General features: G+C 34.4%; 4 protein-coding genes across 5 annotated transcripts; 1 reads left to right on the top strand and 3 right to left on the bottom strand.

The window, feature by feature from the left end:
• Nucleotides 1–127: 127 nt before the first annotated feature.
• Nucleotides 128–4174, bottom strand: LOC18601735 (COBRA-like protein 1). 2 transcript variants are annotated; one of them, XM_018119849.2, is made up of 6 exons: nucleotides 3865–4174; nucleotides 2880–2956; nucleotides 2053–2509; nucleotides 1546–1702; nucleotides 1156–1433; nucleotides 128–729 (listed from the first exon to the last, which is right to left on the bottom strand). In XM_018119849.2, exons 1-6 carry the CDS (start codon nucleotides 3965–3967, stop codon nucleotides 437–439), a joined length of 1365 nt encoding a protein of 454 aa, XP_017975338.1. In that variant the 5' UTR covers nucleotides 3968–4174; the 3' UTR covers nucleotides 128–436. The 2 variants fall into 2 exon arrangements, with proteins under 2 accessions (XP_017975338.1, XP_007032845.2); XM_007032783.3 differs by having other exon boundaries at nucleotides 2880–2959; nucleotides 3865–4173.
• An 8115-nt stretch (nucleotides 4175–12289) lies between these two features.
• On the top strand, nucleotides 12290–16120 carry LOC18601733 (Mitochondrial substrate carrier family protein). The gene is made up of 6 exons (XM_018118674.2): nucleotides 12290–12643; nucleotides 13431–13812; nucleotides 14198–14394; nucleotides 14687–14834; nucleotides 15183–15336; nucleotides 15683–16120. Exons 1-6 carry the CDS (start codon nucleotides 12585–12587, stop codon nucleotides 15706–15708), a joined length of 966 nt encoding a protein of 321 aa, XP_017974163.1. The 5' UTR covers nucleotides 12290–12584; the 3' UTR covers nucleotides 15709–16120.
• Nucleotides 16121–16400: 280 nt separating this feature from the next.
• LOC18601732 (putative methyltransferase At1g29790) lies at nucleotides 16401–18030 on the bottom strand (the record flags this gene model as incomplete). Its single annotated transcript, XM_007032780.3, has 1 exon — nucleotides 16401–18030. A coding segment is annotated over one exon (1323 nt), but the record flags the coding sequence as incomplete, so codon positions are not given.
• A 630-nt stretch (nucleotides 18031–18660) lies between these two features.
• Nucleotides 18661–22014, bottom strand: LOC18601731 (small acidic-like protein). The gene is made up of 7 exons (XM_007032779.3): nucleotides 21822–22014; nucleotides 21632–21753; nucleotides 21483–21535; nucleotides 21206–21269; nucleotides 21080–21122; nucleotides 20932–20979; nucleotides 18661–19402 (listed from the first exon to the last, which is right to left on the bottom strand). The coding sequence occupies exons 1-7, from the start codon at nucleotides 21900–21902 to the stop codon at nucleotides 19148–19150; spliced, it is 666 nt and encodes a 221-aa protein (XP_007032841.2). The 5' UTR covers nucleotides 21903–22014; the 3' UTR covers nucleotides 18661–19147.
• Between the last annotated feature and the right edge of the window lie 3221 nt (nucleotides 22015–25235).

Raw genomic sequence — 25235 nt, 5'->3', positions numbered from 1 at the left:
CCTTAATGAAATGCATTCAATTTTACCCCACGACTGCCCTCAACATTTCAGTAAATCATGAAACGAATATAATAAGTCGAACTAAGATTCAGAAGAAAAACAACCAGTACAACACTGCAAGCATAAATTAGCTAAATTTTTTATGTTAATGACTTATTTTTGTTACAACTATCATAAAATATTGTGGAAATTCTACAATCAGATGATTAAGTACAGAAATGAGCATGCATACAACAGTACAAGTGATCAAATCATAGTGAATTCACCTGACCATACATCAAAAAGAAACCACCGCAACCTGACTCACTTGACATGCTGAACTTCATTACAACAAACAGGGGAACTTCTTGTTGTGCCAGTTATGTGTTCTAGAGTTGAACTGATTTAGTCAAAAATGGTAGCAAACCAGATTTTGCAGTAAAACAATGATTGAAGTTTATGCATATCCGAATAAAAATGCAATTGCTGATAGGAGAGTCATCAACAGACTAAGTGTGGAGATAAACTGGTGGGAACTTGCATTAGGCAACCAAGGATAGGCATCAGGAGGAGGCATAACACAAATATCTCCATTGAAGTAAATTCTTCTAGGGAAAGCCCAACCCTTCTCAAAAGTAAAAGTTGATTTATCCTTTCGGAAAAGTAGCTCTGACTGCACATTACCAAGCGGACCAGCTTGCGAAAGCAAATCATTGTAGAATTTAACACCCCATAACATTGCAGTATCATCTGTTGAATTAATTGAACAGATAAAATTTATAATTTTAGTAACTTTTTTAAAAAATAAATATTCAAATTTCATTCTTCAACAGTTTGGAAGCACGGGAGAAAATTAGCGTATTTCCTATTTACATGTAACATTTGCTGCTATGCATACTCTGAAACAACAAAATTAACCAGAAACTAAGAACTGATTCACAGATTTCATGCACTAAGTCATCCCGATCATGCATGGACCAATTACTCTCACCATACATGTTTTATTTTCCTGAATATTTTACCAACCTTGCACCCGCTCTTAGTTCCCATTCCTCCCATCAAATGATATACAGAGAATCTAAAAATGAGTTTTATCTGAACTACCATTCCACTTTATGACATAAGATGCAAAGAGCACAAAACATACAAAAAGTGAACGAGAGCGATTGAACTTACTTATTGCAGCATATGGAGTTATAGACTTATAGTTAAAGCTGAAAATCTGAGTCAGATTGTCAAAGTTGGGATGTTGCACAACTAAGTTCCACAGTGTATAGTTCATGTTGTAATTGAAATTAGTAATTGAGATCTTAACCCGCCAGTACTCCTTGTAGTTAAGCTTCACATGCCAATGAATTCTGACTGGACACATATGGCTTGTACATTGGACCAAAGGTGTATAGCTGTTTTTCCCTGTACTTGGAATAACCGAAGCTATATGTGGAGTTTCTGGACTGCACATTAGCAACAAAAACCTTTAGGAAGCAATAAACAAATAAGCATACAAATCCCAACCAACATAAACTCCAAGAAATAAGTATCATTTTTTTGGCTGAGAGAACTTACTCTAAACAGCTCCCTGGCTGAGAAGTATTTTGGCAGCCACAAGAACATTGAGGGCAAGGTACTATGGTGTCATTATAGAAGGACGACAGAGAGACACAACAAGTGGGTGTTTTCTGAGCTAGGAATTGTGAATATGTGCATGTAACATTCCATGTCACTGTCACAAAGAACTAATGTCAATTACAACCATCTATATAACTACAAGTTCAAGTTATATTCTAGGTGAGAAAATTTGCTTCCACAAATCTCTTTGTGCAAAGCAATTAACAAGAACAATATAGCAATGATTAAATGCAGTATGTCAATAAAACGAGTGGCAGCAAGAAAAACCATATCCACTAGGGACATCTTTCTGTAATAAGTTGGCTAAATAATAATGTAAGCAAATCGTAGTATAGTTCAGAATGCCATTTGAGCAAAGTTCAGTGATGAGAAACATGACACGCAGATTAGCTAAAGGAACATAAATATGGGTATAGCATTTCAGATCTTCATCAAGTAACTTACTCAAAGCTTGTGTGACTCTTCTTTTGTCCGGACTAACGAATCTACTGGGTTTCACAATTTTTGCCGGTCCACAAGTATAACCAGGCCCTGGTGCCTTCAAAGTGAAGTTCTTGGGCACTCTAACTGTCTTATTTGTGGTTCCGGCTTGACCTACACTCACCTGGAATGAGCTTGCTGCAGCGGCTGGATCTTGCACCCATGAGTTTAACACTCCCCCTTTACAGCAATTTGCAATCTGCTGATTGTAAGGAGTTCCAGGCAATAAATCCACAACTGTTGGGTCCTTCTTACAGCAATGTGGAATGTTCCCTTTGAATCTTGAACAATCCCCTTGTTCAGTTGTTTGCCCTCCCATCATGCCCCAAATCACCTCCTTCTTAGCCCATTTCCATCCTAATGTCCACCCTGGTGATTGAATATGACGGTATTGCTGGAAGTTATAGATTGTGACAACTGCCTGCTCATGTCATTGAGATGCTAATCACATTTTCAGCCAACAGGGACAATAGGTGAATCATGCTTAAGGCAAAATGATGCCCATTTGTGCAAACCGTTGTTTCTTCATTTGTTTATCTTAACTGAAGACCAAGTTTTACTTCTACCTATTGAATTATGTTCAGTCTTACCAGCATTAGTTTAAAAAGAATTTTGAAAATACAAAGCAAGTGCACCTCCAAGAAAGTAAATCTAGACTTCCTTTTTTGTACTAGCCATGCTAGATGGCCAAATTATTAAATTCTAACTTTTTGTCACACTGCATACAAAAACCTTGCTTACATATATAAATTTCTGCATGTAATATGTAATACAAATGAAACAATACTTACAACATAGCCATCAGGAGTCCAGCTCATGATATCCCATTTGATTGTGATATTTCCATTTGGGTCCAGAGGATCATAGGCTTCTAACCATAAGTAAAAAGAATAAAAGAATTTTAATTCCCAATTCCTAAATTATGATAAATTAACTTGCATCAAGAAATGAAGCAGAAAATTAGAATCAGATAATCGCTAGTCAGAAGCCTAAAAGGACCAAGGTTCACAAAGTTCATATTCTGGCTAAATCAATAGTGTTAGGTAAATAACATACAGATGACATGACATAACTAGCAAACAGCCTTAAAACGTGTGTTAATATTAGCCTTTCACATCAATCTTGTTTCATTGACATTGGAACAGGCGTATTACACCATCAACTATGGATTATGTTAAGAAAACTAAGTTTTCTTCAAGGAAAGGGAAGTTATTATTCTAAATTGAACATTATCTATAAACCATTAATTACTCAAACCTCATCATTAATTGCTGACCTTTCTTTAACCCATTAATCTAAAGATTATTATTTTTAATTCACAGTTAATTGAGTTGTCTTGTTCATGAAAGAGAATATTTCTTTGCAAGTTCATTAGTCTAGAAAGAAAATTATTTCAAAATAGAAAATAATCTATTCCTCATTTCCTTTTTAACTTCTGACCATCACTAGAAAAGCAGTCAAGTTTTATACTTAACAAATCAAAGCTGAACTGGAAAAACAGAACCCAATTTTCCATAGAAAATCCATAGCCCATTACAGAAATATAAAATTATAGAGCTAAATCCCGGGCAATCCAACAAAAAACCATCAACATAACATCACAAACAAATAAAAAATCAAAACAAAAGAGAGCTTTCACATAACCCATTTCCCAAATTCATCAAGGAATAAAAAATACTATTGAAAAAAGAACAAATTTTTCAACAAAAAAACCAACCAATGATTCCAAGTATGGAAACATTTTAAAGAAAGAAGAAAGAGAAAGATTCTACTAACCTGTTGTAGTTAAACTTGAGAAAGAAAGCAAAAAGAGAAGCAAAATGCTAAAAGAACTTAGCTTGAAGAAAGATCTAGTAATGAACAAGAAAAGATTAGCCATTTCTTTGCTGCAAAAAATTTGTTCTTTTGGGTTTTAAGAGTCTGTTCTTTTTGTGTTCTTGACTGTGGCTCAAGATCCGTGACAGGGAAGACTCAGACAATGAGAGAGATAGAAAGGACGAGAGAGAGAGAGTAGAGAGAGTGGGAGAACGCGGAAGCGAGTAGCTTTATGTCCAAAGGCCACAGCCATAGGACATGACAAGTCAGTTTAAGTAGTGGAACACTTTAAGCCTACCGTAAAATTTTCTTTAATTAAGCGGACAATAATGAAGGGTAAAGAAACTGTGTGATGGCAAAGCACTGAGGGCAAAGTAGATGGGGCGCGCATGCATGCCTTGATGCCAGTGAATTAAAAATGGAAAGAAACAAAGGGAGTTGAATTGGCTTCATTAATACGGAATAAGGAAAAAAGTGGGCTGATTACAGCTGAGATAGTCTGGACGCATGACAGTTGTTTGGGAGACAATAGAAAATGACAGCTTTGGAATCATCGTGTTCTAGAGGAGGAGGAGGAGCCCAGCTGCTCCAGTTTGACTAATCAGGCATCAACGGCTTTGATCATGGAGTCGGTGCCACGCAATGCCTGGTAATGGTTTGTCTGTCGTTCAATAAAGCCACAGCCCCCTTCTTTGGTTTTGTGTGTGGAGGAAGGGTCATGGTTAGAAACTTCACACAATGTTAACAATACACTAAGATTTAAGATTGTAAACAAATCAAGTCAGTAATCTGTTGAAGATTACCCTGATTTTGGTCTTGATTCATAACGTTTTATAAATTAAATTTGAAGTTGAATTGACATTGGAATTAAATGATTAATGAAGTTAAATCAAATTCCAATTTAAGTTCAACTCAAATTTTCACTATTTCACTTTTATTTTTTTAATTGATGTAAAAGTCTTCGGTTCAATTTTGTACTTGACTTCAGCTTATTCCGTTAACAATCACATTATTAGAAGATGAGAATAGAGAGAGAAATTAGAGAAATAATTTATTATATAGAATTATTTTGGTATAATATTTTCAAAAGCCTCTAAATTATTTAAAAAATTTTAATACTTTTATTTCAGAATAATAATTAATTAAATATTATTAATCAAAATTGTATTTGCTATTTTATACTCAAAAAACTTTAACGTGAAACTAACGGAAGAGTTAAAATATCAAAAGGATATGACATCATGCCATGTCATGTTTTTAATATTGATTTTCGAATGTCCTTAGCTTGTATGTTTCATTGACCTAAATTATATCAACATGGAGTAATTAAAGCCTTTTATTATTATTATTATTTTTTTGGACTAGATAAATTAGCCCATTTAGCACGTTTGACCAATGAAAACATATTGCTAAACTATACAAATCAATTCAATAGAATGAAAGCGAAATTAGATATATGAATGTATGTGAAAATGCAGCAATGACCAATCAATGTGAAAACCTTACCATTGTTTTTCTAAACCAAATTTTAAGTTAAGATGTAGACACTTTTACATTTTGATATGTGGCTTTGGACTCAAGGGCCACTGATTTTCTCTTTGGTGCATAGATAATAGAATCGATCAAAAATTCAAATATGCTGAGCTATCTGGTTTTGACCTTACAAACTTCCAGAATTTAATTGCTGCCTTTTAACCTTTTTGGACTTCTCCTCCTGCCTCCTCACTGTTCCTTGCTTGTTGCCTATCTCTTTAGTCTTTTCTGATCTTTCTATTGAAACTGAAACAATCCTATTTGATTTCTCTTACTGTGTTCTATGCAAGTTTTCCTATTTTCCTTTTCATTTTGGAAGGTGATGATTGATTAAGATCTTATGATCGATAATTAAGTACGACTAATCATACTATTTTAGGATTAAAACGATCTAATTGAGCTTTATTAACTTGTACGAAAGGTTTAAAATAATGTTATTTTCAGCCAAAAAAAACATGGCTTCATCCAATTCCAAATTTGTTCACCTTTTTTTTAGGCTCGTTTCAATGTCTAACCATGTAAGTCAAATGATAATGAAGCAAAAATAGGCTATTTTTCGATAAAATTAACCACTAAAATTACAAGCCATGGAGGCCGGATTATAAGAGAATGAAATAATTCTTGTTTAAGCAATAACTTTCTGAATGAGAATTGAACTCTTGGATTTCATAGTAAAACATTCCTAGGAAATTTTTTTGAAAAGATACTTTTGTCTAACCTTATATCATCTTGGAATTTTCAAAATAAAGTTGCATCCTTGAAGACACATATACAATAATATTTTTTTTCAAGAATAGAAAGTGTTTTTTTCAAAATTTGAAAGTTAGAAGCATTTGATTTAATATATAGTCATAACTTCAAATTATATATCTTAACAAATTAAAGTTTAATATAATTATAGCAATTGTATAAATTATAGATTAAATCACTATGATTATGTTAGATTATAATATTATTAGTTTAATTCTCGTCTAAATCATTAAAAATCTTTTGTGTATGTATGTGTGTGTATATACACACACTTTATGAGTCTCTTTGTAAAAACACAATTCTCAATATAAAATTTCTCCTTTCGTAACATGTAAAAGAGTAAGATTATTTGTTTTTAGGTTGTATGAATCCACATCACTTTTCAACCACCAAATGGCAGAATTAGCACCTCTAACCATCTGGCCTTTTCCAAATTTGTCAGAGGACATTCGTCAAAGTTCCATTAAACGTTACATGCACTCCCACACGTCACCAAGAGTTGAAAGCTCTTGCCTCACGTGTCACACGCCGATTGCCCTACCTTGATGTTGTTTGCCACATTGTTAATCTACATAACCACGTCATTTACCATGTGTTCTACCATGTTAATGGTTTAGCATGTGTCCCGCCACATCTTTTATTGGTGTTCTACCACGTCATGTGTCTGCTACATAATCAACCACATCATCTACCATGTGCTCTACCATATCATCCATTTCTGACATGTCTTGCCACGTCAGCATTTTTGTGAGGTCACTATTTTTACTAATTTTGGCCTCTTAATTTTGATTTTAACTTCAATTCTTACTAATTTTGATTGTTAGAAGGAATCTAAAATTTTTAAGCTCGTTACAATTGTTTTCATGAGAAATAATTACAATTTGTGAGTCCAAGGTATGAGAATTTTTTTTTTTTTTTAAAGTCAATTAAACTAATTTCATTACTTATGGAGATTTTACAAAAGTCTACCCATCTGTGGTAGAAGAAGCCAAGACATATAGGACCCTAAGCTTCCTGTCAAAGTTAAGGCCGTAAGAACCATCATAAAAACATGAAGTACAAAAATCAGGTTGCCAAGTGGATGAGGCCACCATTATGAGTATTTTCAAGCTCCCTATTAAAATCAAAAAGATCCAGGGACCACCAAAGCGTCATCAGACTGCAACCCAATGTCATTTGCCTCCACAATCAGAGTCATCCATCAAAAGCATTGGTCAAAAACAGGATCGCTTGGAACTCAGTCAACAATTGGACCAGCATCATGACTCCTTACATCTTTAATTTGCATAACACTCTTAAGTTAACCGACCTCTTCTAGCTAAACAGAACAACAACCTCCATCATCACAGCATCCTAAGGACAAGACGAACATTAGAACCCCAGGACAAGACAAATCCTCCCAAGAGGCCTCACTCTAGTGAACAAACAAAAATATACTTGCAGGAGAAGAGCCCAAAAAAAACAGAAGAGCAAAAATCCCTCAACAACCGAACAAAAACACCTAGGGGCAGTCCAATAATCAAGCTAAAAGATACTGGACCTACAAAAACCCCAAGAGGGTAGAGGACACCCCAAAGGAACTATGAATTCCATGAAAGCAAAAAAATCATAACGCATAGAAAATCACCCTACTTCATCCATTTTATGAAAATAGGCTCCACCACAACCTCTTTCATCCGACCATCTATCTGTCAGCCAAATTCCATCTTAACACCACTCACATTTGACCATAGAAGAAAAGGGAAACCTTACATGAAAATTCTCATAATCTCATACTAGAGTTGCACACATTCTTTCGCTAAGGTGTCAGCTCTCTGGTTTGACTATCTTTTAACATGTCTAATCTCCCAATCCTTGACCTCAACTTTCAGTCTCTCCATTTACAGAATCAGTTGTCTCATTCTCCATGGAGCTGAATTGGGATGCTTAGTCCACTTCACGGCATTGCTTGAATCACTCCCGATGAGGAGTTTGTGATTCTTATTCCATCTTGAAACAAAAAAGATCAGAAATGCTTCCTTCACTACCATCATCTTTGCTAAGTTAGAGTCAGTTTCTCTTAGAGCTTTAGAGAAGATAATTTTAACCTCCCCACAGCAGTCCCTCAAGATCCCACCAATTCCAGCAAGCCTCAGACATCCTCTAGCAGCACCATCAACGTTGAACTTCATTTGTCCTTGGTCTGGCTTTCCCATTTTGTTCCTTTCCTTTCTTGGCTTTTCTTGGTCAACTGACTTTGAGCTAGAGGTTGACGGTATACATCTAGAACTGACGGATAGGTCTTTGGCCATTTAGCATTAGCCTAGGTAGCCACTCTGATCCTTGCAAGCTCTAAGACTTGCTCCATTTTCCATTCTCTGCCTTGGAAAACAATTTCATTTCTCATTTTTCAGACTGACCAAACCACTGTAAAATAATTCATTTTCCATATCCTAATGTCCAAACCCCCAACCTGCCATTCATTCCACACCATAAATAACTCCTTTATGCTCCTTGGAGAAACCTACACTATACCCCGTGATATGCACCATCCTGCCCATATCTTTTATGATTCTCTACACGTAGCAAAAAGATGATCACAAGTTTCCTTTTTAGCACTACATAACACGCATTGCAGCATGTTGTTCAGGATCAATCTTCTCTTAACCAATTCATCCTTGACCTCGATTTTGCCTTGCAACAGTTGCCACACAAACACTTCAAATCTCAATGGTACCAAGTTAGCCTACACCTAACTCCAAATCTTGTCTACACTCACATTGGAGCTAAGAACATACTTGCAGAAGGATTTTGGAGTGTAAGTCTCACTTGCTTCTTTTTTCCAAACAAGCTCATCATTAAACTCTGCACTTAGAGTGAAGTCTTTAATTTTATCTTCAAAATACTACCATTGCTCAATCTCCTAATCGAAAAGCTGTCTACATAGTTGAATGTTTCATATCCACCTTTTCTCATCCCATTTGTTGAAATCTGTAATTTTCCCACTCCTATTCACTGCTAGTGCGAATATTCTCGAAAAAGTGGATGCAAGAGTCGTTCCTTCAAACCATTCGTCTTGCCAGAACCTTAAGTTTTTACCATTTCTCACGACGAAACCAAAGTTAGCCTGAACCTCCAAAAAATAGTGGTTAGAAGGGGAGAGGGGGCTGATAATTTTTTTCCACAATGTTGAAACTCTCTTATTTACACTCAAGTTTGGCAAAAGCTCAATCAAATCACTACCATTTTTCTATACTAGCACTTTTCTCCATAAACTGTTTCTCTCCTTCCCATACCTCCAAATCCACTTATTAAGGAGAGCCCTATTCTTAACCTCCAGATCAATCAACCCTATCCTTCCGTACTCCTTGTAATTACATACTTTTCCCACTTCACATATTGTATCCCTCTTTTCTGATCAGATCCTCCCCAAAGAAATTTTCTTTGTAATTCTCCAAGTTCCTCTTTCACTTTAATAAGGATGGGAAACAATGACATATAAAAAATGAGTAAGTTAGCCAATACTGACCTCAACATTGTAACTCCACCTCCAGCTAAAAGTGTCTTCACTTTCCATCCTGCCAACTTTGCTCCCACTCTATTAATGACTGGTTTCCAAAATTTTGCCGAATTGTGATTGACTCCCAAGGGCAACCCTAAGTACACAGTTGGAATCCCCCCAACCTGATAATCAATTTGTTCAGCCCATCTCTTAATAGTTTCCGGTTCCACTTCGATACTAATGAGATGACTATTTTGGAAGTTAATCTTTAATCTCGACTCCCAAAGGTATGAGAAATTTTCTAATTGGAAACAATTTTGACACATTGTTATCAAAGACATTATTCAATATACACACAGGGTTGATGAGATTGCAATCAAGTTTGCATGTCATGAAAATTGGGATAACAAAAATCATTAGATCATAACTTGATTTTAGAACACTTCTATTTCAAATATTCGTGTTCAATTCGTTGATTTTGAAACAACAAAGGAGATTTTGGATTTTCTTGCTACCAAGTATGAAACTTTTGGACTTGTTCACTATTATTAGTTGTAAACTACTATTCTCATCTAAAACAAGAGTCTAGTCAATCAATGAATGATTTTTTGGCCCTATAGCTCAACTTATTTGGAACTGTTTGACTTAAGCTAATATTAGTAAGGATCATTTTCATCTTATTCATGTTCTCATGGCTCTTCATCTAGAATATGAAGCTGCCGAGGTTTTGTTACTACGTCGAAATCCAATTCTGACATTAGATACTATTATTTGGGAAATTATTCTTTAGGAGACACGTCTTGATTGGGATAAATCTCAACGAATTGGTATTGCTATTGCTAAAATCTACTACAATCCATCAAACTAGAAAGTCAAATATAAGTTTTATAAGAATTATCGACAAAGAGGTGACAATTTTTTTATCTCCCCACAATTGAATGCGGGTATTATAACAAGATTGGGAATATTATTGACAACTATCATATGCGCCCATCAAGAACTAAGAGCAGAACCTTTAAACTTAAGGGAGATTTCTCAATATCTAATCTTTATCTATTATTGTCGTTGCATATAAAGGAAATACTACTCTCATTGTAAGTGACATTGAGACTCTAATAAAATAGGTAATCTTTTCCAATTCTTTTTCTCACACTACTTTCTCTGTTACTTCGAGTAATTCATCTTGATTCCTTAACTCTGCTTATTGTAATCTTATACTCCTAATCCATATTGTCAATGCTACATAAATGATTTCACTCACGTTGGATATGCTTATACTCATATGTTAGTTTTCTTGATGCCTACTATCTTCTTACTTTAGCAGCAAATCTCATGTGATTTAGGCCTCAGTATTCTCTTCTCTTCTTCTAGTTGTCAAGTACAAGATCCACAAACATGGAAGATTCTTGAGACGAGTTACAAGGTGGGGAGATTATTTGAGTTTTCTCTTTCCATATTCTTGTGAAACATGTGTCAACTGTCATTATATCCAATTCATTTTTATATTAGTGGCATCTTTGATCATGCTTCAACTATTAAAATTCATCTTTTGAGTTTCTCGTAAATTGTGAGGATTTACTAATTTGAGTCTTTTCATTATTTGAATTGTTAACTTGCAAAAAATCAATTTTTGGTCTAATAATAGTACTTCTATTTTTTATTCCCATTTTGAGCTTGTTCACTCTAACATTTAGAGTCCTTTTTCTATTTCTTTCGTGAATGGTTATTTATAGTTATGTCTATTCTCGTTTTATTTGGATTTATTTTCTTAAATAAAAATATGAGTCACTCCTAATTTACATACATTAAGTATGCTACCATGATCAAAACTCAATTTTCTCGTACCATTAAATCTTTGAAGTATGAAGATTTTTCACCTTATTAAGTCCTTGGTCAATAGAGCACTATCATTCAATGATCTTTTTCTCGTACATCTCAACAAAATGGTAAGGTTGAATGTTAACATCATCACATATTTGATTCGATTGGAGCTCTTCTTTTTTCTGTCTCAAGTCTTGAAAAATGTTAAAGGTGAAGCTGTCTTAATTGTCATGTATGCAATAAATCATACTCTTACTTTAATCCTTAATAATCTTTCTCCTTTTGAATATTTGTTTGGTAGTCATCTTGATTATTCAATTTTTAAACCTTTTGAGTGTGTCTATTTTGTTCTACTGTAACCACATGTCGACTTTGTTGTATCCTTGGTTGTGGGATTGAACACAAGGGTTACCATCGTTGGGATCCTATTTCAACTAGGTTACTTATCTTAATATCTTAATTCCTTGGTTTCCTCTTTATCAAACTTTCATTCTTCGTTTTCTCAATTTCTTATGTTATATACTAAACCAGCATGATTACGTTATATTACAATATTATTAGATTACGATACTATGAGCTTGAATCCCTCCTTAATAATTGAGGACTCCTTATGCATACATACCGACCTTATTAGACTCTTGGTAAAAGCACAATTTCAAAATATAATATTTCTCTTTTGGTAACATATGGTATGAAATTTTCTACGCAAGTATGAATAAAATTTGATTGCGGTCTAGTAAAAGGGTCAGAAAAAGAAATACGAGGTAAAAAAAAAATGATAAAATGAATTGTTTAGACAGAATGTCCAGTTTAGCAATAAAGTAGGAAGCAGTACACGTTGTAAGAAATCAGCCGCCAAAAGTAACCTAATTTTCCGGTCAAAACAAATTGCTAAATAAGAATTTTTAGTTAAAAAAAAGAAAAAGAAAAATTTTGTTTTGGCTCCAAGAAATCTGAAATGCGGGAACTTTGAAGATTGGAAAAGGGAAAAACCAAGACAAGGAAAGAAAGCAAGAAATCATTTCTTTCTTTCTTTCTTTCTTTCTTTCATTTCAATACTTTTCTCCTTTTGCGAATCGTTTTTGATTGATTTAGAATGGAAGCTTCGACTTCTCAAATGCAGACGTTCGGTCAGACGGAGATTAATTGGGACAAGTACGTATCATCAACTTTATTCCTTAATCCTATTTAAAGCTTATTTCTTTATCTGATCGGATTTTAGTTCTTTTTCTTTACGCTTTAATCTTTAATTCCTTTCTTTTTAATGAATTGCTTAAGCTATTTTCCTTTTGTCCAAATTTAACGGTCGCGTGCTTGGATTCTTGTTTTGAATGAAAAAAAAAAATTCTGCCTTTTTTCAATGAAAGTTTGAATTTTCGTTGATTTTTTTTAAACAAGTTTTGGGTTTGGATTGGATGATTTCAATCTTTTTATGAAGCTTTGGGGTATGCAATAAGGTGAATTTTTTAGTTTATTCGTATATATTTTTTTATGTTCAATGGCTTAATGGGTTAGCTCAAGATTTGATTTTATTCTAACTGTTTTCCTCTAAGTTGGTTTTTGAATTGTTGTTGAATGAACCATGTATAGTTGTGATCTTTATGCCTTGCTTGAGAACCATGTATAGTTTTCGAATTATTTTTACCTGCTTAATAAACTTTGTGCATTTCTTTCGCTTAATTGCACTTTATGTCATCCATCATTTAGCATTTTATTAGTGGAAATCATTCAATTAATAATGAAGAATTTCGAGTAGGGAAAGTTTCAAACAGTGGAAGTCTTGAAGGCAATCCTTTGTTAGATGATGTTTTCCTGTTGCTCTTTGTGATATCTTGATTGTTATTTTATGGTCATCAGAAATCTGCAAATAGTTTCGCCTTTTCTGCTGTGAATTTTTTATTGGTATCTTTTTAATGTTTATTAGTTTCTCCTGTTGGTGCAGACTCGACAAAACTAAATTTTACGTTGTAGGAGCTGGAATCTTTACCGGAGTTACTGTAGCATTGTACCCAGTCTCTGTTGTAAAAACCAGACTTCAGGTTGCTTCGAAGGACACCGTTGAGAAAAGTGCAGTTTCTGTCATCAGAGGCTTGTTAAGAACCGATGGAATCCCTGGTCTATATCGAGGGTTTGGAACAGTCATCACTGGTGCAATTCCTGCCAGGGTTATATTTCTTACTGCTTTGGAAACTACAAAAGTGACTGCTTTCAGAATGATTGAACCATTTAAATTGTCTGAACCTACACAAGCAGCTATAGCAAATGGAATTGCTGGAATGACAGCATCACTATTGTCTCAAGCTGTTTTTGTTCCAATTGATGTGGTCAGTAGTTCAGATTCATACATGAGAATTTTACTCTCTACTATCTTAATTTAGTATTTTCTTCTATTATATAAGCAAAATTACATGCCCACATACAAGCTGCTGCCTGAGCTTATTTCATTGAACTTATTCTCCCTTCTCCCCAAGAAGAAAAATTAGTTTCATGGTTTTGTCTACAAGTATAGCCTTTCTAGTTGAGATCCTGCTAGAAGTTTGGCATGGTAGGTGTCTGGATGACTGTTGTCCAGACTCTCTTTGAAATGCTCTACTGCAGAGTAAAATTCACTCCATCTAAGGCTGTCCTTCTTATTTCTCTTTTTTCTTTAGCTAAAACTGTAAAAGAGATGTTGCATAAGTAAATTTCTTTCTTATGAATTATGCTCAGATTAGTCAAAAGTTGATGGTCCAAGGATACTCGGGCCATGCAAAATACAGTGGGGGTTTGGATGTTGCTCGTAAGGTTTTAAAGTCTGATGGAATCCGAGGGTTATACAGAGGATTTGGTCTATCAGTCATGACTTACTCTCCATCCAGTGCTGTATGGTGGGCTAGTTATGGTTCAAGCCAACGTGTTATCTGGAGGTCAGTTGTCATTGTTTTTGTTGTTATCTTCGCTCCTTTGTCTTTGGGTGGGTTAAATTTCTTTGTTGAGAAAAGGGTTGATGTGCTTTTAGAGCTGGTTACCTTAGGTCTTTGTGCAACAACTTATCGTCTTTAGATCAAACAAGACACACTTATTCTTTAGATCAAATGTAGGCTTCCAAAGGTAATAGTTTTTTCTCCATTATGATATTGGGTGTGGCTGAATTTCTGGCATTTGATGCTTTCGTCTTAATTTAACTCTGCATTACCATGTGTACTACTTTTTTGGCAGGTTCTTAGGCCATGGCACAGACCTTAAGGAAGCTGCTGCTCCTGACACATGGAAAATAGTGTCAGTGCAAGCTGCAGGAGGAATCATTGCAGGTGCTACAGCTTCCTGCATCACAACTCCATTGGATACTATTAAGACTCGCTTACAGGTATTCTTAGGACCTTATTGATATTAATCCTTCTTGGAATTTTTCTTCCTCTCTGTGATGGCTGCTTCATGTGTCTTGTTCTTGTTCTTGTTCTTCCTTTTTTTCTTTTGCGTTGTGGTTTAGATAATTCCATTTTTGAAATTGGAATTATATGTTCCTTTGATAATTTATGTGGTGTTTTAGTATTACAACATTTTTCTCTCTGATTATAATAGGTAGACCACTTTATGTGAAGGTTGAAAGACCTTTTTCCTTTTCAAGATTCAAATAATGGTTTGTTTAGTCTCCATACTGCATTTTTGTGTGTCTGTGTTGTTATTCATTTTTAGTTGCATTTTGCCATTCTAGGTGATGGGGCATGAGAAACGACCCTCTACAAGACAAGTTGTAAAAAACTTAATTGCAGATGATGGTTGGAAAGGTTTGTACAAAGGGTTGGGTCCAAGGTTCTTCAGTATGTCAGCATGGGGAACCTCAATGATATTGTCATATGAATACCTGAGTATGGATCCTTTCCTCTCTTTTATTATTTTTACTTTCGTTTAATGTTAAAATGGATGATGTGATGTGCAAAGCACAAAGACATTTAATTTCTGGACTTTGATAATTGAACCTGGTGAAAATAAATTACTATCTGTGTTCTTTAGAGTTAAAACTATTGCTGGTACTACTATATTTAAAATAATCATTTGTTCTTTGTACTATAAGCTCATGCTTTCCATCTTGATGAATTAGTTATAGATCTACATTATGGATATCCATGACAATAGCTGCTATGAGTCTATTTAATGCTGCCATTCAAATTATAACCTGAACTCAGTCTGAAAATGTTTTTTATTTTCTTTCAGAGCGCTTATGTGTGAAAGAGGAGTAGAAGTGACCAACAACTGTCAAACAGTTTTGCTTCTTGTTGCATGAAGAGCATAGATTTAGGTCCTAGGCTGGCTGTGAGTCGTTATATTTCTGAAGACAGCTGTGCCAGACATTCTCAAAGATTATTTTCTTTCATTCTCCAGATCCAGAAATGGCTTGCGATTGTGCAGCAACTTTTATTGTCTTCTCATAGAAACCAACTCAATGATTCATTAAACAGATTAGTGACTGATTGTTTAAGAGACACATTGGATCTGGCTAAGATTCTTTGATGCTAGATTTTTTTTTTGCTTATTAGGATGAAATTGCTGACACCTAGAAACTGAAGCAAGTAGCAATTGTATCTCTCTCACAAAATTCAACATAAATTGTATGTTTACACAAGATTTTTAGTAAGGCACACAGTTATTCTATCTGATTTTTGTTTTTGGATATTTGAACTTATGTTCTGTTCCCTATCATTTGAAGTAATGGAAATAAGCTGTTTTGAGATTTGTGAGCTTGTCATAAGCAAATCAACAGTTCACTATTTGGTTCTGTCATTCAATAGTTTTAAAGATGACAAGTCTTGAAGCTACTGCATGGTTAAATATGTGAATGAAATTGCCCCTTGTTCTTGATATGAAACTAGCATGGTCAGATGATGAGATTTTCATTGCTTATACAAAAGCTGTAATCATTATAGCATGTAAGTAGTTAAAAATGTATTGAATTCCCAACTTACAGCAGCTTATTAATGTTTTATACATCAGAATTTACCAGATACTAGGCTACAACTTATTCTTGGACACTTCCTTGTTCCTCTGTCGGACCTAACCTGTCACAATAGAATGAACCGAGCAGCTGATTTTTCTGGTTTTATTCTCTACTGTTATAGAGACCAAAGGTAAAATCTTTTCCCGATTAGTAGAAATATGTGAAAATTCTGTTTGAACTCTGTTTAGAGCTGTAGCAATGCCTCTACTCGTTTATTTACACAACTTCTAGCATTCTGGTGAATTCAGCTTCTAAGTGGTTTTTCCAATACAGCAGAAAAGTAAAACTCATCCTCCAACTTATCAGTCTTTGGTACAACCCTCCACAGTAGCTTTTTGTAGCCTAGCCTGGAAAATTCATTCAAATAGATCTCCAAACCATCCCTTTTACAGAAGAAACGATCCACCCAAAGGAGTCCTTTGGGTCGAAGAACACGGTCCCAATCAAAAAGCACAAACTGGAGAAGTCCTACTCCAATCCAGCCATCCAGGAAGAGTGTAGAATGTATGATGTCGAGTGTGTTGTCAAAGAATGGCAACCTTGAGCCAATTGATAGGTAGAGCGGTAGGAGGCCCCTGAGTGCAATCACCTCATTGAAAGGAGCCCCTAAATTTAAGGTGGCTGATGCGATGGTTACATTTCTTTCTCTCATTAGAGCAGCAAAGGTGCCGGTTGAAGGGCTAAAATCGAGTCCAATCCTCATTTCCCCTGACTTCAATCTCAGAACTTCATCTATGGTGAATTCAGCTGAAATAGATTCATTCATTGGGATTTCCCATCCTCTCTTCGAAAGATCAAAACAATTTGAACATTTGAAGAAGCCTCTTTTGCCCATTGTTTCATTTGAAACAAGACAGGTGTAATCTTTGCACTTGTAATGACTCCATAAGATATTGGTATCACTAGGCTGAGACCAAAGGGACGCGTTTATAGGAAGCGGCTTACTGTAACGTGGAGGTGTTTTAGAGAAGCATCTCCTTCTTGGCAATGGGTCACAGCCATCAACAATAAGCTTCTGAGCAATGTCCCAGTCATCAGGGCACGTCTCATATATCTTATAACTCATGAAACGATCTACATTTGGGGCCATATTGGCACAAGCTAGTGCTACAGATGGACTAATTGCTTCCACCCCGAGGAAGTTTCTCTTCCCAGTCAGCCTATTTGGTTTCAATGCAGTGTAGTTATGAGGCTCACCTGAGTTAAAACGATGAGTTGATCCTTCCTCAATTTCACTATCCTCTGGCTCGCTGAAGTCTTCGTCCACATTGCTGATTTCATTGCTACTAGTAGTACTGCCGTACAAACCTGATAAGGCTTCTACAAACTTGTCTAAAGATATGGCAATATGTAGAAGTTGATCAGCAAATTTTGTTAGTGCTTTAGATTCTGGATTTGCAACATGAAGCTGTTCCAGAAGAATTCCCACTTGGCTTTGCAAACTAGAGATTTGATTCTGAAGTGAATGAGGCAAGACAAGTTGGCCTTGGTAGATACCGACCGTGGAGGTGGTGGTTTTGAGGATTGTCTGAGAACAGATGATGTTGGAACTTAAGATTTGTAACCGTTAGGATGATTGCCAATACAAGCAGACATAGCATTACAGGCAGGGCAGCAGGAAGCCATTTTGGCGATTTAGACACATTTGGTTTCTGCATTTCTTGGTTGAGTTTGTGATCCTGGCTACGTATGAGGAGCTACCATCTATTCTTTGTTATATCCCAAGAGGACTCAGATTTCCTGGCTCTTCATTTCTGGTTTTGCTCTTTTCGAAGTGTTTGAATTAAAAAATAATTTCTTTTTCCCTGCAAATGTGGACAACTTGGGAATTTCTTTATCTTTGATAATCCCAAAGCGGTAAAGGGTGTTTTCGTTAATGAAGTGATCAGAGATGAGGTTTTGAATTGCACTTGAAGCAATGATTAGACATAGGAAGCTCTTTCAATGCCCACCAATATAAAGAAACTACTTGGTCAATGTAAATGAGCAGACTTTGTTATGCAATAATACAAATACGATGTGAAACATCACATGGGGCTGTAGAGAGGAGTATGAACAAATTGTTGCTTAGTCAAATGACATTACTTAGAACTTTGGGGAAGAGAAAAGTAAAAGATTAAGCACTGAGGTTGATCCATGCCACAGGAATTCCTAAATATCATGAATGCAAGTTGACATGAATGCAAGCTAAAGCACATTATAAACATTTAGATTCTAGCAAGTTGACATTTCTTGTTACAAATTAGTGAGAAACAAGTTCATTGGACTTCTAGAACCAACAGAACTTCTGACCCCAAGCCGTAGGGTATGTGTTCCGATCAAAACTTAAGCCAAAATACAACCACTGTTAAAGTAGAGCTGTTACCATGTAGTGATGACTGAGCTGAACATGGTTTGGACAAAGGTCAAGCAAAATATAGAAGATTCTGGTGGCAGATAATGTATTCCCAGATTCCTTCTCCCTCAAATAAAAAAAAAAAAAAACAAATACTGATGTGAAAAGAAGCACATGGCTCCTTCAGACATTTTAGGGGAGAAGGGATCTTATCCAGATTTTGCTGCAATGGACAATGAGACTGGTAATTCAAAGTGGCAAAAAATTCATTTCACAGAACTATCTGATGATCTGAGACCCACACAAGAAATGCAGATCTGAAAATCATAGTAATCAATGTGCATCTCAGTTACACACTTGGTTCATCGTCACCATCTTCACCATCCTCACAGTCCTCATCGTTGTCTTCGTTATCATTTTCATTGTCATCGTGGTCGTTAATATCATCATTCCCAGAGTCATAGCAATCATCATGATTGCCATCATCTTTTCTACCTAGCTTGGCATATTCCTCAAGGGATGTTGAAGGAAATATTTCACCCACCCTACCATTTTCTTTGTTGGCTGTGGTTTTTGATGAACCTTTGGATTTACTTTTGCTCATCTGTTACAATAAAGAAGGTCAACATTGTAGCACTTGGCAGAATAAAAGTACTAGAAAATAACAAAAACATTAGAGAATGGATCCTGCTGAAATAATTAACTGTGCCAAAGAGAATGTATGTATCTGAGCTGCTATGAAATATGATCTTCATAGCCAATGCAGATATATCAAGAATAACTTCAACTTCAATTACATATGTCTTACTCAGCTAAGAAGCACTTCAGACGACTAAGAACAAGACAGATGTTTAACTTTTGGGTGTGAAATGTAATTCATCGACAAATAGAGTTGCTTTTAGCTTTCAATACTTGCCAATAGAAAGGTATGCAGGAGCGATATTTAGCACATTCAAAAGCAGTGCCCAATTCCAAATGCAAGGGGTCTTGCAAATCCCAGTTATTTTTTTGCTTTGATGATTATGTTGATGATAGGAAAAATGCAGAATCAACCTTGATTCACGTTCTAATTTTAAGTAACTTATTTAAAAAGAAATATGTGCCTGTACTATTTTTCTTTCAAGCAGAAGCTGAAGACAGCATCCTGAGAAGTGTATGAGCACAGTTATGCACACTCTGCCTTGTCAAACTAACAAAGACTGAATTGTTATTTAGACAAGGATATATATTTGTTCTGAAATAGATAACAGCTAGCAGTTTAGGTTAAACAAATTTTATATCAAACAAAGGGAGCAACACTCAAGTTATTGAATGACCATGCCTTTGGGGTCAGATACATACCCTTCCGCAGGGAAGGGAGGGGGGTGCTGGGTTCTGTGGGTCTTTGAACATTCAAGTGCCCTTACCCCATTGGATCTTGTTAAACAAATTTTATATCAGACAAAGAGAGCAACATCCAAGTTATTGTATGACCATGCCCTTGGGTTAGATACATGTCCTTTAGGGGGGCCGTGAGTCTTCAAGGTTCAAGTGCCCTTGTCCCATTGGATCTTTCAAATAAGAACCATATCAGCTCAACAAAGATTTACTCAATTCAAGAAGGCCTTGTATAACCTTTAAGCATTGAATTAATCTTTCCTTCTTATGTTAATATCAAGAAGATATTGTTGAACCTAGAAGTGTATACCACACTGAGCTCAATTCATGATCTAGTTTAAAAACGACACCCGGGAGAACTGATCAACAATCATGCCTTCACAATAGACAAATTTAACCTCCATCAACCAGCCCTTACTTAAACCATTTACCACATAATAGCCTACAATAAGAAAGAAGACTGAAATCTCATATTGAAAAGGTAATACCTTCCATGCTTTTGCTATATTAGAAGTTTGGATCCACCATGAAATTATATCAGACGCCATCAAAAGAATAATTAATTGGATAAAACTCCTAATTATTAACCATAAACATGAACTATCTCACAAATAATATCATCAAACAGGTAATTCTTTCCTATGCAAAGCCTTTTGTTTATCAATAGCAAAGCAACTACCGGAGACAAATACTTATTTACCATATAAATAAACTATATAATTTAACACAAGAAGAGAATTATTCTGAGACACTTACAGCACGTAATAGTGTCCTCCTATCCCTTTCTCGAGCATTCTTTATTGCCTGAAACAACATTGATCAAAGTCAAGTATCAGTGCAAAATTAACACCTAAGATGCATATTAGTAACTCATAAAAAAGAGAAGATATTGCTCCAAACCAACCTCCTCAAGCATCTTTTGCTCTTCTTCAACATCGGCAGAGTCCCTATACAAATTACACGGTCAACACATTCAATGTTCAAGCTTTTGCTCAAACATATGCATTGGAAATGAGAAATCAAAACAAACCTTCCAACTATTTGATCAACACGACAACGACACTTTGCGCATACTTTTTGCTCCTTAGCACATCCTAAAACAAAAATCCATCCCAATGATCAAATGAACAAAAATATCCACACAAAAAAAAAAAAAAAACCATTCCCTAATAAAAAGAAACACCCTTTGACATACATTTTGCTCAATTGAACTTTAAACGTTTCCACGGGAAAGAGTTCCTTCTATTTTTCCAGAGAAAACGCGTTCCATCAAAACAAACAGAGAACTAATAACAGGAGAAACTAACCAGAACAAAGATTATGATAAGCTTGGCGCACATTACGTTTCGAGCAAAGCTGACTGCGGAAAAACCCAAAAAAAAAACCTTAAAAAGAATTCACAAAAGCTTCAAAAAAAAAAAACCAATTTTTTTTGGGTCTAAAAGAAAAAGGTTACCATTTAGCAGGCTCAGCTAAGGGTTTATATTTGCCGTAACGGCGTTTCCAATCAATTTGTTCTTTACATCGAGGACACACTCCGGTTATTTCAGAGAAAGGCCTTAGCTTCCCTCCAACTTCCTATTAAAAAACATGGAATTTTTAGTAATTGAAATAAAATGGTAGAAAGTTAAGTAGTATTCATTTACCGTCTCGTTGATTTTAATGCCGGCGTTTGGCTTCCAGGCATAGTGGTTTTGATGCTTCGGTGGCCCTCGCCGACTGCTCATTCTATTGCTTGCCGGCCGCCGACTGAGATAGCCTTAGCTTATGTTTGGAATTCCTTTTTTTTTTTTTTTTTATGAATTATTTGGAATTCTATTTAACCTAAACACTGTTCTTTTATGTTATTAATATTTGTTTCTTTTTATTTTCTTTTTCTATTTAGAAAATTTGTTAAAAGAGTAAGAAAACAAAATTATATTGATTAAAATCTAACAAATTTTGGCTAAGATTATAACTAAGCATCTAAATATGTTTGTTCATGTGACCTACCAAGAAAAAAAAATACTTGTGTTTGTTCTTTATAAAATAAAATTATGCAAATATTGAAAAAAACAACAATGATAAAAGAATAGAATATTAATATTGCAGAATTATATCCAAATATTGAAAAAAAAAAACTCTTTTCAAATACATTTTTAAAAAATTATTTTATTTCATTTCCAATGTAGAAATTATTTTCTTTTATAGAAAGTTTAAAATAAAATAGTTTTAGCTAAATAACAAGCTCATGAAAACATTAACTAGAAATCATTTGAGTTGGACATATTAGATTTCGTAAGGATTACTATGATTCAAATGTAAATTCAAAATTACAATATCAATACATGGTAATATTTTAATTTCAAAACAAAATATTTAACTTAAATTTAATGGCTAAAATTGTTAAATTTTAAACCGAACATTACGAGCCTGTTAGGTTTAGTTTTGTTTTTTTAGTTTAAAAGTTATTATGAAGCTCTTATGAAAAATAATAATTTTTAAAAATTTAAATTAAAGCTTTTAGTAAGTTATTTGATAAAATAAATTATATAAGCTCTAATTTTGATTAAAATTACCATAAAAGGTATTTATATCATCTTTAATCACCTAATAAATTAAAATGAAATAAGTCTGTTTCGAGTTTATATACAATTTTTAATATTAAAATAAAAAAATCTATAAAAAAAGAATAATTTTTAAACTTGTATAATAGTAATAATATTAAATTTTCTAGTAAAGATAGAAAAACTTTAAACAGTACACGAGCTTTGAATTTTGGGCATTTTTTTTCTTAATCTTTGTAAGAATAAAAAAATCTTAGATTTCACTATTTTGTTGCTCAGTGTTTTTTTTAATAGTTTTTATAGAGAGAGATAGATGAGGGGGAAATCGTAATTTTACGTTGAAGAAGATGATTTGAAAAGAGAGGGAGAGAGGGAGGTATTTCTGAAAAGCTGATGTGTTTTAAAAAAAAAAAAGGAAAAAACTCATCTCTAGAACTTTTTTTAAAATTCTTTTTTTTTTAAATTTTAGTTTTTAAAAAAAATTACTTTTTTTAAACTACTTTTTTTAAGACCTTCTCAAAAATCTTGTTTGGCTTGGGATTTTTGAGAAGCACTTGAAAATAATAGTTTTTTTGAAGAAAAAAATAAAAAAAAAAGCTTAAAGAAAAACTCTAAAGTGGAGCTTTCTCTTTAAAAAAAAAAAACACACCAATTTTTCAAAAAATATTCCTTTCACTCATTCAATCTCCTTTTCCTCTCCCTTTTTTTTCCAAATTATCTTTTTCCAAGGCAAAATCGCGATCTCTAAAAGACTCAGCAACAAAATAACAAAACTTAGAATTTTTTTATTCTTACAAAGATTAAAAGAAAAGAAAACTCAAAATTCAAAGTTATATTCAGGTAAAGATTAAAGGTAAAGAAAACGCAATCGCTATCTGTATATGCTTTTAAGCATAATTTTGAATCCAAGCTCAACAATATTTCTTGCCCAATAGCATTTTTCAAGTACCTGTAGACACCTAAATAAAAAAAATTTTAATTTTAAATTAAATTAAATTAAATAAATAAATAAAACAATAATAATTAAAAAAAAAATGGGGATGGCTGGGCGTACGCCCAGCCATCCCTTCGCCATCCCATCCCCCACCCACTACGCGTGATGGGGGTTCTGGCCACCAACTTCAGGGGGTGCCAGAACCCCCTCGCCGGGTTGTCCAATTTTTTGGACAACCCGGCTCTTTAAAAAACCCTGCAACCTGCAAAAGGAGGGGATCGACCAGCAGTTAGCCACAAAAAAGAAAAACAAAAGAAAGAAACAAAACAAAAAACGAAAAGAAGAGGGGGTGAGATCTGAGAGGAGAGAGAGAGAGGCCGACGAAAGAGAGGGATCGGCCGACAGAAGGCGAAGAGATTCGTCGGGAGAGAGAGAAGAGAGAGAGAAGTCGGCGGGAAGAGAGGGGAAGACGCCGGCGTCGGCGAAGAAAAGGAAGAAAACTTTTTAGAGAGAAGGGAGAGGGTGCGGCTAGAGAGAGAAAAAGAAATGAGAAAATGAATAAAAAAGGCTAAAAGAGAGCTTTTATACCCAGAGAAAGGAGGGCAAAACGGTGTCGTTTCAAAGGAAGGAGGGCAAAACGGCGTCGTTTCAGAGAGGCAAGCAGAAGCTGGAAGGTCCGGGCCAAACGGCGTCGTTTTGAGTGGCTTTGCAGGCATCAAGCGGTGCGTTTTGGATCCTACCTCGTGGGCTTCCAGAAGCAGGCCGGGGTGTTAGACTTGGGCTCCCGCGGGCCACCGAGTTGGGCCAATCGCAGCCCAACAAGGTATAACCCTTTTTTTTTTTTTTTGTTTTGCTTGGGTTTCTTAGTGTTGGGTCTAGCCCATTTTAATTAAAATGCATTTATTTTTTTTTTAGGAAAGAAATATTTATATAATATGGACACTTATATTTAATATTAAAAATCAAAAATAAAATAAAAAAATAATGATAGTAATAAAAAATAATGGTAAAAATGCATAGTCTAAAAGAACATATATATCAAATAAGTAAATAAATAAAAGAATTCATAAAAATAAAAATAAAAATATATATGTAAATAATAACAATGACAAATAATAAAAAATGTTAATATTATAAATATATTTGGAGGCTTGCAAAAAAATAAAATAGTAATAATAATAATTCGTGATGCAAATATATATATATTATATTATATTTTTTGAATAAAAAATAAAAAAATATAAAAATATAAAAATATAAAAAAAATAATGATAATAATAAAATGAAAAATAAATAAATAATAATAATAAATAATATAATTGGAACAAACATTTGAGTATTACCACCAAAAAGGGGCAAAGAGTTGCCTCTTTCCGGTGGATATTTTCGAGTGTGAAGTTAGAGACGGATTTTCACCGAAGCGTCGGGATAAATCCGAACTCTAAACTCCAATACCCGTTAAGTCAAATAGTTATTGTTAAAAAAATAATATATGTAAGAAAATTTTGTTACATTCGAATTAATTTAAATAAATATTACTAAATAATCCAATCGTTTAAAAATTAATTAATTATTTATTA

This window comes from Theobroma cacao, chromosome 4 (genome assembly GCF_053813885.1).
Source record: "Theobroma cacao isolate CCN51 chromosome 4, ASM5381388v1, whole genome shotgun sequence".
Lineage (NCBI taxonomy): Eukaryota > Viridiplantae > Streptophyta > Magnoliopsida > Malvales > Malvaceae > Theobroma > Theobroma cacao.
The sequence above is the reverse complement of the archived record's forward strand: the minus strand, read 5'-3'. Positions and strand labels throughout refer to the sequence as shown.

What these genes read in the sequence shown, in the direction of transcription:
- LOC18601735 (XM_007032783.3), bottom strand. Translation starts at nt 3,967, where the DNA reads ATGGCTAATCTTTTCTTGTTCATTACTAGATCTTTCTTCAAGCTAAGT. An exon ending in GGACTCCTGATGGCTATGTT is followed by an intron (nt 2,510 to 2,879) that starts GTAAGTATTGTT and finishes TGACATGAGCAG; the next exon opens with GCAGTTGTCACAATCTATAA. An exon ending in AACTCCATATGCTGCAATAA is followed by an intron (nt 730 to 1,155) that starts GTAAGTTCAATC and finishes TTAATTCAACAG; the next exon opens with ATGATACTGCAATGTTATGG.
- LOC18601733 (XM_018118674.2), top strand. Translation starts at nt 12,585, where the DNA reads ATGGAAGCTTCGACTTCTCAAATGCAGACGTTCGGTCAGACGGAGATT. An exon ending in CTATTAAGACTCGCTTACAG is followed by an intron (nt 14,835 to 15,182) that starts GTATTCTTAGGA and finishes TTGCCATTCTAG; the next exon opens with GTGATGGGGCATGAGAAACG. An exon ending in ATTGTCATATGAATACCTGA is followed by an intron (nt 15,337 to 15,682) that starts GTATGGATCCTT and finishes ATTTTCTTTCAG; the next exon opens with AGCGCTTATGTGTGAAAGAG.
- LOC18601731 (XM_007032779.3), bottom strand. Translation starts at nt 21,902, where the DNA reads ATGAGCAGTCGGCGAGGGCCACCGAAGCATCAAAACCACTATGCCTGG. An exon ending in TTATCATAATCTTTGTTCTG is followed by an intron (nt 21,270 to 21,482) that starts GTTAGTTTCTCC and finishes TTTTTGTTTTAG; the next exon opens with GATGTGCTAAGGAGCAAAAA. An exon ending in GTTGATCAAATAGTTGGAAG is followed by an intron (nt 21,123 to 21,205) that starts GTTTGTTTTGAT and finishes TAATTTGTATAG; the next exon opens with GGACTCTGCCGATGTTGAAG.